Source organism: Cornus florida, unplaced genomic scaffold (genome assembly GCF_030987335.1).
Source record: "Cornus florida cultivar Cherokee Brave unplaced genomic scaffold, ASM3098733v1 CherokeeBrave_3.0.0_Hap2_Chr02, whole genome shotgun sequence".
Classification (NCBI taxonomy): domain Eukaryota; kingdom Viridiplantae; phylum Streptophyta; class Magnoliopsida; order Cornales; family Cornaceae; genus Cornus; species Cornus florida.
Window position 1 is genome coordinate 22,639,031 of NW_026775572.1, and position 12,761 is coordinate 22,651,791.

General features: G+C 34.0%; 3 protein-coding genes across 3 annotated transcripts; 1 reads left to right on the forward strand and 2 right to left on the reverse strand.

Moving 5' to 3' along the window:
• Nucleotides 1–1,273: 1,273 nt before the first annotated feature.
• On the reverse strand, nucleotides 1,274–2,366 carry LOC132295839 (probable protein phosphatase 2C 55). Its single transcript, XM_059794113.1, has 3 exons — nucleotides 2,067–2,366; nucleotides 1,756–1,908; nucleotides 1,274–1,576 (listed from the first exon to the last, which is right to left on the reverse strand). Exons 1-3 carry the CDS (start codon nucleotides 2,364–2,366, stop codon nucleotides 1,274–1,276), a joined length of 756 nt encoding a protein of 251 aa, XP_059650096.1.
• A 2,631-nt stretch (nucleotides 2,367–4,997) lies between these two features.
• LOC132295840 (probable protein phosphatase 2C 55) lies at nucleotides 4,998–6,090 on the reverse strand. Its single transcript, XM_059794114.1, has 3 exons — nucleotides 5,791–6,090; nucleotides 5,480–5,632; nucleotides 4,998–5,300 (listed from the first exon to the last, which is right to left on the reverse strand). Exons 1-3 carry the CDS (start codon nucleotides 6,088–6,090, stop codon nucleotides 4,998–5,000), a joined length of 756 nt encoding a protein of 251 aa, XP_059650097.1.
• A 2,108-nt stretch (nucleotides 6,091–8,198) lies between these two features.
• Nucleotides 8,199–12,198, forward strand: LOC132294239 (transcription factor SAC51-like). Its single transcript, XM_059792021.1, has 4 exons — nucleotides 8,199–8,368; nucleotides 9,176–9,778; nucleotides 9,952–10,104; nucleotides 10,202–12,198. Exon 4 carries the CDS (start codon nucleotides 10,219–10,221, stop codon nucleotides 11,299–11,301), a length of 1,083 nt encoding a protein of 360 aa, XP_059648004.1. The 5' UTR covers nucleotides 8,199–8,368; nucleotides 9,176–9,778; nucleotides 9,952–10,104; nucleotides 10,202–10,218; the 3' UTR covers nucleotides 11,302–12,198.
• Nucleotides 12,199–12,761: the final 563 nt, after the last annotated feature.

Here is a 12,761-nt window from a genome sequence, read left to right on the forward strand (position 1 = left end):
GCGAGATTTAATTCAAATTCAAGACGTGGCCAAAAGTTTTTTTTTTATTTTTTTTAAGACAAGAATGTTAGATTGAAAATTAGGGGTGCCTAGGTTCTATTTCGAGCTCCCAAACACTATGCGAAACAAATCAACCACTGAATTACGAAGACGGTGACGGCCAAAAGGTTAAGGAATAAAAAAATTTGACATATATATATAGTTAAATTGAAGATATTATTCATCGACATGAATCATCATACTTTCAATTTGAAGGGAGATTAATTTAATTACAGAAAGTTTGTCTGTGAATATGAAATCAAAGTGAGTTTATTTTTTATATACCATTCTAAAACAAATAACTGAATAATTTTGTTCAATATATGAATTTAATTATATGCAATTAACATGCAGAAGTTCTTTCTTTTCTTTTTGTTTTCTTTTTTTTTTTTTTTCTTTTTCACAGCAAGAATGTTAAATTAAAAGTTATAGTTGTCAAAGTTCAAAGTCGAGCTCCGAAACACAATGTGAAACAATTCAATCACTGAATTACGAAGGCAGAATTAAAAATCAAGAAGAAAACAAAATTTGACATATATAGTTAAATTGAAGATATTATTCATTGACATGAATCATCCTACTTTAAATTTGAAGGGAGATTAATTTAATTACATGCATCTATTTCTCCAGAACTGCAATAGTTTGTTTGTGAATATGAAATCAAAGTGAGTTTATTTTCTACGTACCATTCTAAAACAAATACCATACAATATGAATTTAATTATACGCAATTAACATGCAGAGTTAACACTCAGCTTCTATTTGTAAAATTAACTTGAATGCAAATTCACCTTTCTTATACCCATGGCCACCTTTCTGTTAATTATATATGTTTATAAAAAATTTGATTAGTATAGCCTAATCATGCATATGGATATTACAATTAATTAAGCAAATAACAGTTCCAAGTACATCCCTATTTCAAATTGTTTAGTAAACATGTCATGGATTGTGTGGCACTGAATTTGTTGTCATTGAAATGGATTTCCAATCATATTAATTTGGTTATGTTGGTTTTAGGTTTTACTATTGTGTCAATCTTGATGTTTAGAGTAATTGAAACAGAAAGAAAACAAAATATGACGAAATTAAATTGAAGATATTATTCGTTGACATAGATTTACATGCATCTATTCTCCAGAATTTCAATCCTTTGTCTGGGAATAAACATACAATTCTAAAACAAGAAACCGTACAAGTGGGATGAATCTATTTACAATGTCCAACAAAAACTTCAGAAATATGTGTTGTAACATGAAACAATACGAGCAACGATCACAGTTATGTCATCCATCTTGCCATTACAGCGTTTTTTTCCGGCCCTTTCAGCAGCTTCCATGAATGGAGTTTGAACTTCATCATCCAGGGCATTGAATAAAGCATTTTCGCCTAATAACATGGCCATATCTTCAGTATCTTCGCAATTTTCAATTGCCACGTTTACAATTTCCTCAATTTCATGACCAAACAAGTTGTCAAACAGTCCATCTGTAGCAGCAACAATCACATCTCCTGGTTCTACTGCAACCTTGAATACCTGAATTTATTTGACAAACAATCAGAACATGTTCCTAAAATTAACTTAGAATGCAAATTTGCCACATCTTAATTTCAATTTGGGAAACTTGGTGAACAATGAATTAATTAGCTTGTCCCATTAAGTATGTGCAGTTCTTCATCTGGGTAAATTCAAATAGGGTCAAAAAGGGTACATACCATAGCATACTTAGGACGATCTCGTTCCTTGCCGGTATTTCCCAATTGATAGGGACAATTGAAATTGTGTTGTTGAACCGGAGATCGATATACAATCTTTCCATCTCTGATCACCACAAATCCACTGTCTCCAATGTTCACCGCATGTAAGCACTGTAACATTAACATACCAAAAACCATCATCATATATACACAGTACATAAATGGGCGCACGGCATTTTCAAGAATGTTCAAAACTCTAGAAACAAACCGAACCCAATTTCAATAATTCACGAGGAGTCAATAAATTAGTAGAGAATAGATATACGTACGTCGCCGACGAGTGTGATTATGCAGGCGGTGGACGATCCTGCATCGTGGGTGTTATAGAAAGCTTCCGTCAAAATCCTTTTGGGCTCGATGACTCCATTGGTGTGCTTCTGGACGGCGAGATGAGAGTTGATCATGAGTTCGCGAGCATACTTTCCGGCGTCCACACCCTTTCTTCCCCAACCGCCCACTCCGTCCGCAACACCGATGGTGCATTTTTCGTCGCAAATGAAGTAAGAATCCTCTCCGAATGGACTATGTTTCTTGCTATCGTCCGGTAGGTAGTACGCACCGGTGACCATATTCAAGATTCTTGACATGGCGGCGGAGACACGAGATAGAGAGGAACAGAGGAGCGGGGATGACTGGAGCCGCGAAGGCTTAGTTCGCTACGAACTAGTATTGATTGACTGAGAGAAGAAAGGGACGCGTTTAGGACAGCGAGATAAAGAACTTGGTTCGACCGCTGCGAGCAAGCTCTGTATTACCAATTTATAGGGCAAGAGGCTTGCGCCCAAAGAAATTTATATTCAAGCATTGCCTATACATCGCTCAAAAATCTGTATGTATTAATTTCTTGGGAGCAATATGTAGCGCACAGCGCCCAAAGAAATATAAAGAGTAAGAGAGGGAGAGTATCTAGTTTAATGTCATCGGTACCAAAAAAAAAATATATAAATAAATAAATGTGTGACAGAAGTACAAGGGTGGCAATTTGTGTTCGCGAATCGTAATCGCGACGTGTCGATTTAAGTGTATTTTACTAAATTGCTTAATTGGAACATAACCCATTTAATAATCGTGTCATGAATTCTTAACACTAATACAACCTGTTTATTAAACGGGTCATGTGTAACCCATTTAATGAACTGTTTATTAAAATTTAATATTTTATTATTTAAATTATTAATAATATTCTATCAAACATTAAATACTAGAAAAATATAAGTTTCAATCTAACCAAATTACTAGATAATCTCTAATTTACAAAATAATAAATTATAAAATACACGTTTAGATATTATTTTAGAACTTAAATAGAAATTTGTTTATGACACGTATAGTTAAACGGATATAAACGGGATACACGGGTTGAAAATCTCAACCCAAACACGACACAATTAACTAAACGGATTAATCATGTTGACCCGTTTGCGACCTAAACTCGTTTAAGGTCAATCCAAACCCTTTTAACTCGTGTTGTGTTGGCGGGTTGTGTTAAACTTTGCCGCCCCCTACAGAAATAGTAGATAGAGACCTTCTGTTTTGGTTATTAGAATTTTTATGAAAGGTGTAATTCAATATATATTATATTAGGTTTGTATAAAATAATAAACATAAAAAAGTATATATACATACATACATACATACATACATACATATATATATATATATATATATATATATATATATATTAAAAATTTATAATGAGACTTACATGTAAAAATAATAGGTTATTAATTTGGAACGGAAAAAAAAAAAATTGAAAAGAAGAATTAGGGAGCCTTTACCTATTTAATATAAGTTACGGTAAATAGCTTCTGATCAAAGCTCAAATCATTGTTTCTATGATTTACAAATATTGAGAGAATGGATCAATTGATCAAACAACAAAGTAAGATCAATTAATGTATAGTAATGGGGTTATGTGATATAGCGAGATTTAATTCAAATTCAAGACGTGGCCAAAATTTTTTTTTTATTTTTTTTAAGACAAGAATGTTAGATTAAAAATTAGGGGTGCCTAGGTTCTATTTCGAGCTCCCAAACACTATGCGAAACAAATCAACCACTGAATTACGAAGGCGGTGACTGCCAAAAGGTTAAGGAATAAAAAAATTTGACATATATATATAGTTAAATTGAAGATATTATTCATTGACATGAATCATCATACTTTCAATTTGAAGGGAGATTAATTTAATTACAGAAAGTTTGTCTGTGAATATGAAATCAAAGTGAGTTTATTTTTTATATACCATTCTAAAACAAATAACTGAATAATTTTGTTCAATATATGAATTTAATTATATGCAATTAACATGCAGAAGTTCTTTCTTTTCTTTTCTTTTTCTTTTTTTTTTTTTTCTTTTTCACAGCAAGAATGTTAAATTAAAAGTTATAGTTGTCAAAGTTCAAAGTCGAGCTCCGAAACACAATGTGAAACAATTCAATCACTGAATTACGAAGGCAGAATTAAAAATCAGGAAGAAAACAAAATTTGACATATATAGTTAAATTGAAGATATTATTCATTGACATGAATCATCCTACTTTAAATTTGAAGGGAGATTAATTTAATTACATGCATCTATTTCTCCAGAACTGCAATAGTTTGTTTGTGAATATGAAATCAAAGTGAGTTTATTTTCTACGTACCATTCTAAAACAAATACCATACAATATGAATTTAATTATACGCAATTAACATGCAGAGTTAACACTCAGCTTCTATTTGTAAAATTAACTTGAATGCAAATTCACCTTTCTTATACCCATGGCCACCTTTCTGTTAATTATATATGTTTATAAAAAATTTGATTAGTATAGCCTAATCATGCATATGGATATTACAATTAATTAAGCAAATAACAGTTCCAAGTACATCCCTATTTCAAATTGTTTAGTAAACATGTCATGGATTGTGTGGCACTGAATTTGTTGTCATTGAAATGGATTTCCAATCATATTAATTTGGTTATGTTGGTTTTAGGTTTTACTATTATCGTTGTGTCAATCTTGATGTTTAGAGTAATTGAAACGGAAAGAAAACAAAATATGACGAAATTAAATTGAAGATATTATTCGTTGACATAAATTTACATGCATCTATTCTCCAGAATTTCAATCCTTTGTCTGGGAATAAACATACAATTCTAAAACAAGAAACCGTACAAGTGGGATGAATCTATTTACAATGTCCAACAAAAACTTCAGAAATATGTGTTGTAACATGAAACAATACGAGCAACGATCACAGTTATGTCATCCATCTTGCCATTACAGCGTTTTTTTCCGGCCCTTTCAGCAGCTTCCATGAATGGAGTTTGAACTTCATCATCCAGGGCATTGAATAAAGCATTTTCGCCTAATAACATGGCCATATCTTCAGTATCTTCGCAATTTTCAATTGCCACGTTTACAATTTCCTCAATTTCATGACCAAACAAGTTGTCAAACAGTCCATCTGTAGCAGCAACAATCACATCTCCTGGTTCTACTGCAACCTTGAATACCTGAATTTATTTGACAAACAATCAGAACATGTTCCTAAAATTAACTTAGAATGCAAATTTGCCACATCTTAATTTCAATTTGGGAAACTTGGTGAACAATGAATTAATTAGCTTGTCCCATTAAGTATGTGCAGTTCTTCATCTGGGTAAATTCAAATAGGGTCAAAATGGGTACATACCATAGCATACTTAGGACGATCTCGTTCCTTGCCGGTATTTCCCAATTGATAGGGACAATTGAAATTGTGTTGTTGAACCGGAGATCGATATACAATCTTTCCATCTCTGATCACCACAAATCCACTGTCTCCAATGTTCACCGCATGTAAGCACTGTAACATTAACATACCAAAAACCATCATCATATATACACAGTACATAAATGGGCGCACGGCATTTTCAAGAATGTTCAAAACTCTAGAAACAAACCGAACCCAATTTCAATAATTCACGAGGAGTCAATAAATTAGTAGAGAATAGATATACGTACGTCGCCGACGAGTGTGATTATGCAGGCGGTGGACGATCCTGCATCGTGGGTGTTATAGAAAGCTTCCGTCAAAATCCTTTTGGGCTCGATGACTCCATTGGTGTGCTTCTGGACGGCGAGATGAGAGTTGATCATGAGTTCGCGAGCATACTTTCCGGCGTCCACACCCTTTCTTCCCCAACCGCCCACTCCGTCCGCAACACCGATGGTGCATTTTTCGTCGCAAATGAAGTAAGAATCCTCTCCGAATGGACTATGTTTCTTGCTATCGTCCGGTAGGTAGTACGCACCGGTGACCATATTCAAGATTCTTGACATGGCGGCGGAGACACGAGATAGAGAGGAACAGAGGAGCGGGGATGACTGGAGCCGCGAAGGCTTAGTTCACTACGAACGAGTATTGATCGACGGAGAGAAGAAAGGGATGCGTTTAGGATAGCGAGATAAGAACTTGGTTCGACCGCTGCGAGCAAGCTCTGTATTATCAATTTCTGTTGGTGGAGCGGAGCCTTAAATGTTTCATTGCCTAATAGGATATATATTAGCACGCACTTCCTTGGTCAGAAAGAAAACGAGCAGAAAGACTCAGATAAATTACAATAAAAAATATATTCTTTTTCATATAATATATTTATGAAAATTTAAGAAATTACTTTTTGAAAATTTTTTATTTTTAAACAATTAATTAAAAAAAATTAAAGGTAAATTTATGCAAATTTAATGGAGAATATTGCATCAAATTAGTCTGAATTTTTTTTCAAAATTAATTTCTATAAGAAAAATAGATTAAGTGTAATTCAATAATAAAAAAAGGGCATTATAGTCATTTAATTAAAAATAGTCTAGGTATGGGAGCATTTTGTAACAAAAGGTATTTTGTACAAAATATACTTTATGGAGGTTATATGCAAATTCAAACATAGTTTTTATTTTTATTTTTTTTTTATTTTTTTTGTACTTTACCCTATTCTATTTTATTAAGTTGCTAAAGTTTTGTCCAATTTAAGAATTTTAATTAACTTTAAAAAAAAAAAAAAAAAAAATTCTTTCTCTATTCCATTTGAGTATGATTTTATTGATTTTACCTTTGCCATTATTTTCTCTCTTTTTTTCCATTATTTTTTCAATTTAGGGTTTTTAATTAAAGTTGCTTTTAATTAAGGTTTTTTTAAAAAAAATAGTATGGTTTTGTCTAATTTAGAATTTTTAATTAAGTTCATTTTTTTCCTTTTTTTTTTTTTTTTACAATTATTTGTTATACGACTTGAGAATGATTATTTTTTTTTTTTTTCTGATAACCTGGTTATTCGGGGATTTGCTCTGACTAATCCATGAGAGCTGTGTAAGGTGCCCCCCACACGGATCAAATAAAACTCGGACTATATATGCATTCATGGCCCTTAAGTAGTTTATACCCAGGAGAAATCGATTTGGGGCCTAATACTTCATGAAGTGCCAAAGTTCAAGTCTATTCCATCTAGGTCAATCTATTGGAGTTAAATGTGATTATATTGATTTTACCTTTGTTATTATTTTTAATTTTTTATTATTATTTATCCAACTTAGGGTTTTTAATTAAAGTTGATAAGATTTTGTTCAATTTAGAGTATGATTATATTGATTTTACCTGTGGCGTCATTTTAAAATTCTTTCTTTTATTCTATTTGAGCTTGATGAACTTGAAATAACTCTATATATATATTTGTAATGACAAATATATATTTTTTTCATTGACAAAAAATAAACATAGAATGGCACAATGCCCCTATTTGTAATGACATATGAACTTATCAATTTTTGATCCATTTGTAATTTATGACAAGACAATATCTTCAATTATTTCATTTTGTAAAAAAGTTAAATTAGTTCATTTGTTATTACATGAGCTCATATTCTAACCAATTAGAAAGCCTAAATTTAACTGAAATCTCCATCCAAGATGCAAATCCAGATATAACCTAAGAATGAATTAGAGGGTTGGCTTCATTAACACGGATTTATGATCGAATTAGATTAGATTAGTATTGAAGATCTTGAGATGGAGAAAATATTAAATATTTTGGGTCATCTCAGTCCTTGGACGTCGTGGAATTCATTACCACATTCATGATTAAACAACTCCCATTGTGTTGGGATATCATACCTCTAGGTATTTAATACTTTCTACGGACTTGAGCCTCCAACCCATCCACCGCGTCAGGCTGGTAAGAGGTTCAAGTATCAGCACTGTTATTTTATATTATCCTTAAAAATATATATATATATATATTATTCACCCAATCACCCGTTCAAACATTAATCATCTTAAGGTAAAGCCCAAATGAAGGATATTTTCGTCATGTAAGGAATAAAATGGTACCACGTAAAAATTTCCCTCATGTTGTCTTTTCTATATATCCTCTCACTTCTGTATCTTTCCCCTTATGCGCTTCTGCTGCTGCTATCTATATTTAACTGTTTATCTCCTACTTCCTCTGTAAGCTATAAGCTTTCTTTTCGGAGTTCCTAAGATTCGATTCATCGCGTCAACGATCTGCTCTCTGCAGGATCTTCTGATTCTTCTTCTTGGATTTTCACTGTAAGTACTTGCAATTTGTTAATTTTTGGTGGTTTCGAACCTTGTGGACCTCAATTTTGTGGGGGCTTTCTTCTTTGTTTTCAGTTGGTAATTACTTGTGTCGACTGTTGTTCTGTAATATTAGTGAAAGTTTTCCTGTACCCTCTGTTTGGTTGCTGCGAAAAATAGAGGAAGGAAAAACTAAAAGGAAAATTTTAAGGGTCAACATCTATTACTGTTTGTTTTCTGGGAAATAAAAAAAACCCAACTTAGCAAAATTGTATCAGATTTAATTGGTTTGATCACTTAAGTGAACCCGAACAAGGCAAAATATATGGAATATTTGCTATTGTCTCTCTTCTTTTCTTCCATTTTCAGTTCACTAATTGTACAGGGCTTAATTGTGTATTTCTTTTTATCAACATTTATGAGTTATCTTGGAATGAAAACAAGGTAAAAGAATAGGATTCACATTTATTTCGTGTTTGGGAGAACCGAATTGATGCTTTGGAATTGGAATTGGAGTAAATTTAATTTAGACTTTAAGTTGAGTTTCCTCTCATTCCAATCCTAAAGCCCCAATTTGGTGCTCCCAAACATAGCTTTCTGTTTTTCCAATCTAATGATTCAGTGTCCAAAATGAGGTTTAGAGTATATTTTATATGGAGTGTGCAAAAATAGTTGAATTTTTCAGATTCAGTTATAGCTCTGGGCTGTTCAATTTTATTTAATTAGTCTTTTAGTTTTCTTTGATTTTGTACTTATCAATCGAGACATTTTTACCATCCTTGAATCTTATTCATGTCCTCTTTTGCTTTCATTTTGCAGGCAATTCGATTATATAACACTAGAAATATCATTGTAATTTGTGGCTATTCCAATCTTATATATAAGGGAAACAGCATGTGGTGGTTGAGTCTGTCAATCGACGTGTTTCGTAAAGTTATCTCCTTGAACTTGTATTGTAGGGTTATTCTGTAAGTTGTTACCTCATCATTCTAATCCTAGTTTTTGCTTTTGATATCGGTCCTTACTGATTTGTCCATGGGAACTTGTCAATTTTTCGTCATCAGTTGTTGTGTTCATTGGATTAGCTGAGATTGAAAGTCCAAACCACTTTGAGATCAAAATTATTTTGTTAGCTTCTATTCTAACTTGAGTTAATATTTTATCCTTTTATAAGTTCAATCAGCTGTTGATCTTTATTTCTAGTTTGGCCAATTTCTCTCTCTTTCGTCTGCCATATCTCGTTCTGTGTGTAGTATTCTTTGCCTAGATTATTGGGTTTATACGAGGTGGAAAGAAGTTATGGTGTGCCAAGCAGCAAGTCAAACAAGATTTCGGGCTTTGAAACATGAGAATGGAATTGCTGGGAGACCAACTATTATAGTTAGAGTGATAGCATGCTTTCAACCTTTGCAGGATTGCCAGGTTAGTTCAAGACTGGTTCACTAATTATTTGTTCCGTTTTAGTTGTTTTGCTTAATTGGTTAATGTTTGTGTTGTGAAAAAAATTAATTCTTGTGAGGGTAAGAATTATACTCTCTAGTTGTTTGTTGTATATAAACCACGACTAACACCATGTTACTCTTTCTGTTCTACAGGCTGAATATTTCCGTCACTTGCTTAAACCTGTCACGTAGATTGTTTCCACGTTTAAGTAATCACATCAAGCTGGAAGATTTGGCTTTCTTTTTTCATTTTTTGATTTCGGAAAGTTTTTGAATATCACAAGTTTAAGTACAATCCGTATCCTGGTATGTTTCTCAATGTCTTGCTGGTACTTGCTGCAGATACGATTTTGGTTGATTGTAAAAATATAACGAATGGTTGTCTTATGCTTCTTCAATTTAGGTGACTGCTTGGGCTGGATGGTTAAGGACAGCGATTCTTGGCTTCATCAGCCGCAGTCTGCTTGGAATTTGCCCAATTTGAAATACATGAGCACAACGCTGCAGTCTAGGCAACAAAATGGTTTTCCATCTTGTATGGGTCCTGACATGTATTCTGCAACTATGGCTCCTCCAGGGGTTGCAGCTCCTGGTTTACCTGCATTGAAGACAATCCAAACAAAAGGAGCTCAGGGGTTTCTTCATTGTTTGCCTCCTCACTTGGAGAGCTTGCTTTTCACTCCGCACTCATATCTGGAAGAAAAACACTCTGCTTCTTATGGAGTTGGGATCAAGGCTATGCCAAATGCTGTATCGGGGTGTAATCAGAAGAGGTTCCTTATTTTCGATCAGTCTGGTGATCAAACAAGAATGTTCCTTACTCCTCCCAGTGGTCCTGTGCCGAATCCTGTTTTTACACCTATAAAACCCACTCATTTTAGTGAATTGCGTGACCAAAAACAGGCAGCTAATGTGGAGGAAATACCTCTAGTCAAGTCTATTATACAAGAAAAATCATATGAGAATCACGTGCTTGATGGAAGCGAGCTGCATGAAGACACAGAAGAAATTAATGCCTTACTTTATTCTGATGATGATGATAATGATGGCAGTGATGATGATGATGATGATGAGGACGATGAAGTAACTAGCACAGGTCATTTTCCACTAGAGATTAAAGGAATTTACGAGAAACATGAATATGTTGGGGAAATAATAGAGGAAGTTGCCAGTTCTGATGGCCCAACTAAAAGGCAGAGACTCCTTGATGGTGGGTACAACAAATCATTATTCATAAACGTTGCAAGTTCATCGAAACAGGATAGACCCCGGAGGGATGGCAATAACACGGAGACAAGTCGTGTTAAAGGCAGGACCCAAGACAAGGATACGGGTTCCACCCTAGGCAATGAGCAGTCAAGGAAGGTTAAAATAAGCGAGACATTGAGAGCTCTCAAGAGCATAGTTCCAGGCATAAAGAGCGAGGACCCATTGTTGATTATTGATGAAGCTATTATTTCCTTGAAGTGTTTGAAGAACAAGGCCAAAACTTTAGGGTTTTAGCCACCCTTAAGTTGCAGCCCGCCCTTCAATAGTGGTATGTTGGTTGGAGGGTGGAATGAAAAGGGGAAAATGGGTAGTATAAGTAAGTCAAGAAGAATTTCTTGACTTTAATGATTGATGGATTTGAAAATAGTACGTTGGGTTTGGCTTTGTGAAGGCCTTTTTCATCTTTTTGTTACTCTAGACTACTGTGTGTGATGAGCCAATAAAGGAAAGGCCTAATGGAATGGATTTGCACTTCAATTGTGGGGTGTTGAAGATAAAAATGGGGCTATGATTGTTGACCAGGAATGATTATCTATTGGCCTTTTGAGGGTTGAAGGAAGTCATTTATTTGAAAGCATGGTGTAGATAGTGGTGGTCTCTGCTGTAAATGAGGACTCCTTTTTCCAGCATTGTTGATAACCCCTTAAATCAAGTGCATGCGCATTAGGTAACTTGGGTCCCACCCTCCACTCCCTTTGCTTATTGATTTTATGCTTTTATGATGTTGTCTCTGTGTGTGTGTGTGTGTGTGTGTGTGTGTGGTAGTGGGGGGACCCTCTCCTCTAGTTGAATCATGAATTGTTGAGAGGCACATTCATGATCAGATCTTGCCGTAAAGGGTGGTTTGTTTCCATGTGAATATGGATGTGTAGTAAGTTGTAGTAGGGGTCTACTTTGTGTGGAGCTTTTGGGAGAAAGAATGTGGAGTTGTGTATGCAGATGTGGTGATGCTAAAGTGGGTAAGAATGGGTTGAATGCGTGCTACTTTATGCTGCTGTTGTGTGTTTGTTATCCTTTTTTTTTTTTTGTATTTGTGTATTTGTGAAAACTGTATACATTGTGACTCCTTTATTGGATACTACATGTCATATTGTGATTGTTATTAAGTGCTTGGGGGACCAATGTTGATCATTTTGATGAAGCCTTTGTAAATTTCCTCTGTTGGGATTTATCGTCTTTTAATTAATGTGGTGGTCCATATAGCTATATAAAATGGACTAAAGTATGTGAAATACTTGTGTCCGACACGCATGGAAATGAGAGATCCGCATTCGACTTTTAGGTAGATATGCACTCTAAAAACATATATTATAATTTAATTTTTATATTATTGCTTCAAAATGGGAAAAATGCCGTATATTAAACACAGTTACATAAAGTTGTTATTTTTTTTCTATGAAATAAAATAAAAATATTAAATAATATGAATATTTAGAAATGTACATGTGTCTTCTTCGAAGATTTAACACATTTTGTTGATACTTACACATTACACGAACACCACAATACTCGAGTCTATGTAACATAGCCATACATGGATGATTCTTTGTTAGACCAGGACTATTTCATAGGCATTGAATTACATGCTATTCAAGTATTTGTATTATGTTAGGGTGGATAGGGAAGGGGAGAGGAAAAGGGACTTCATTCCCATCCAAGTCTTGATGGAATGAATGTGAATATTTAAATACTGT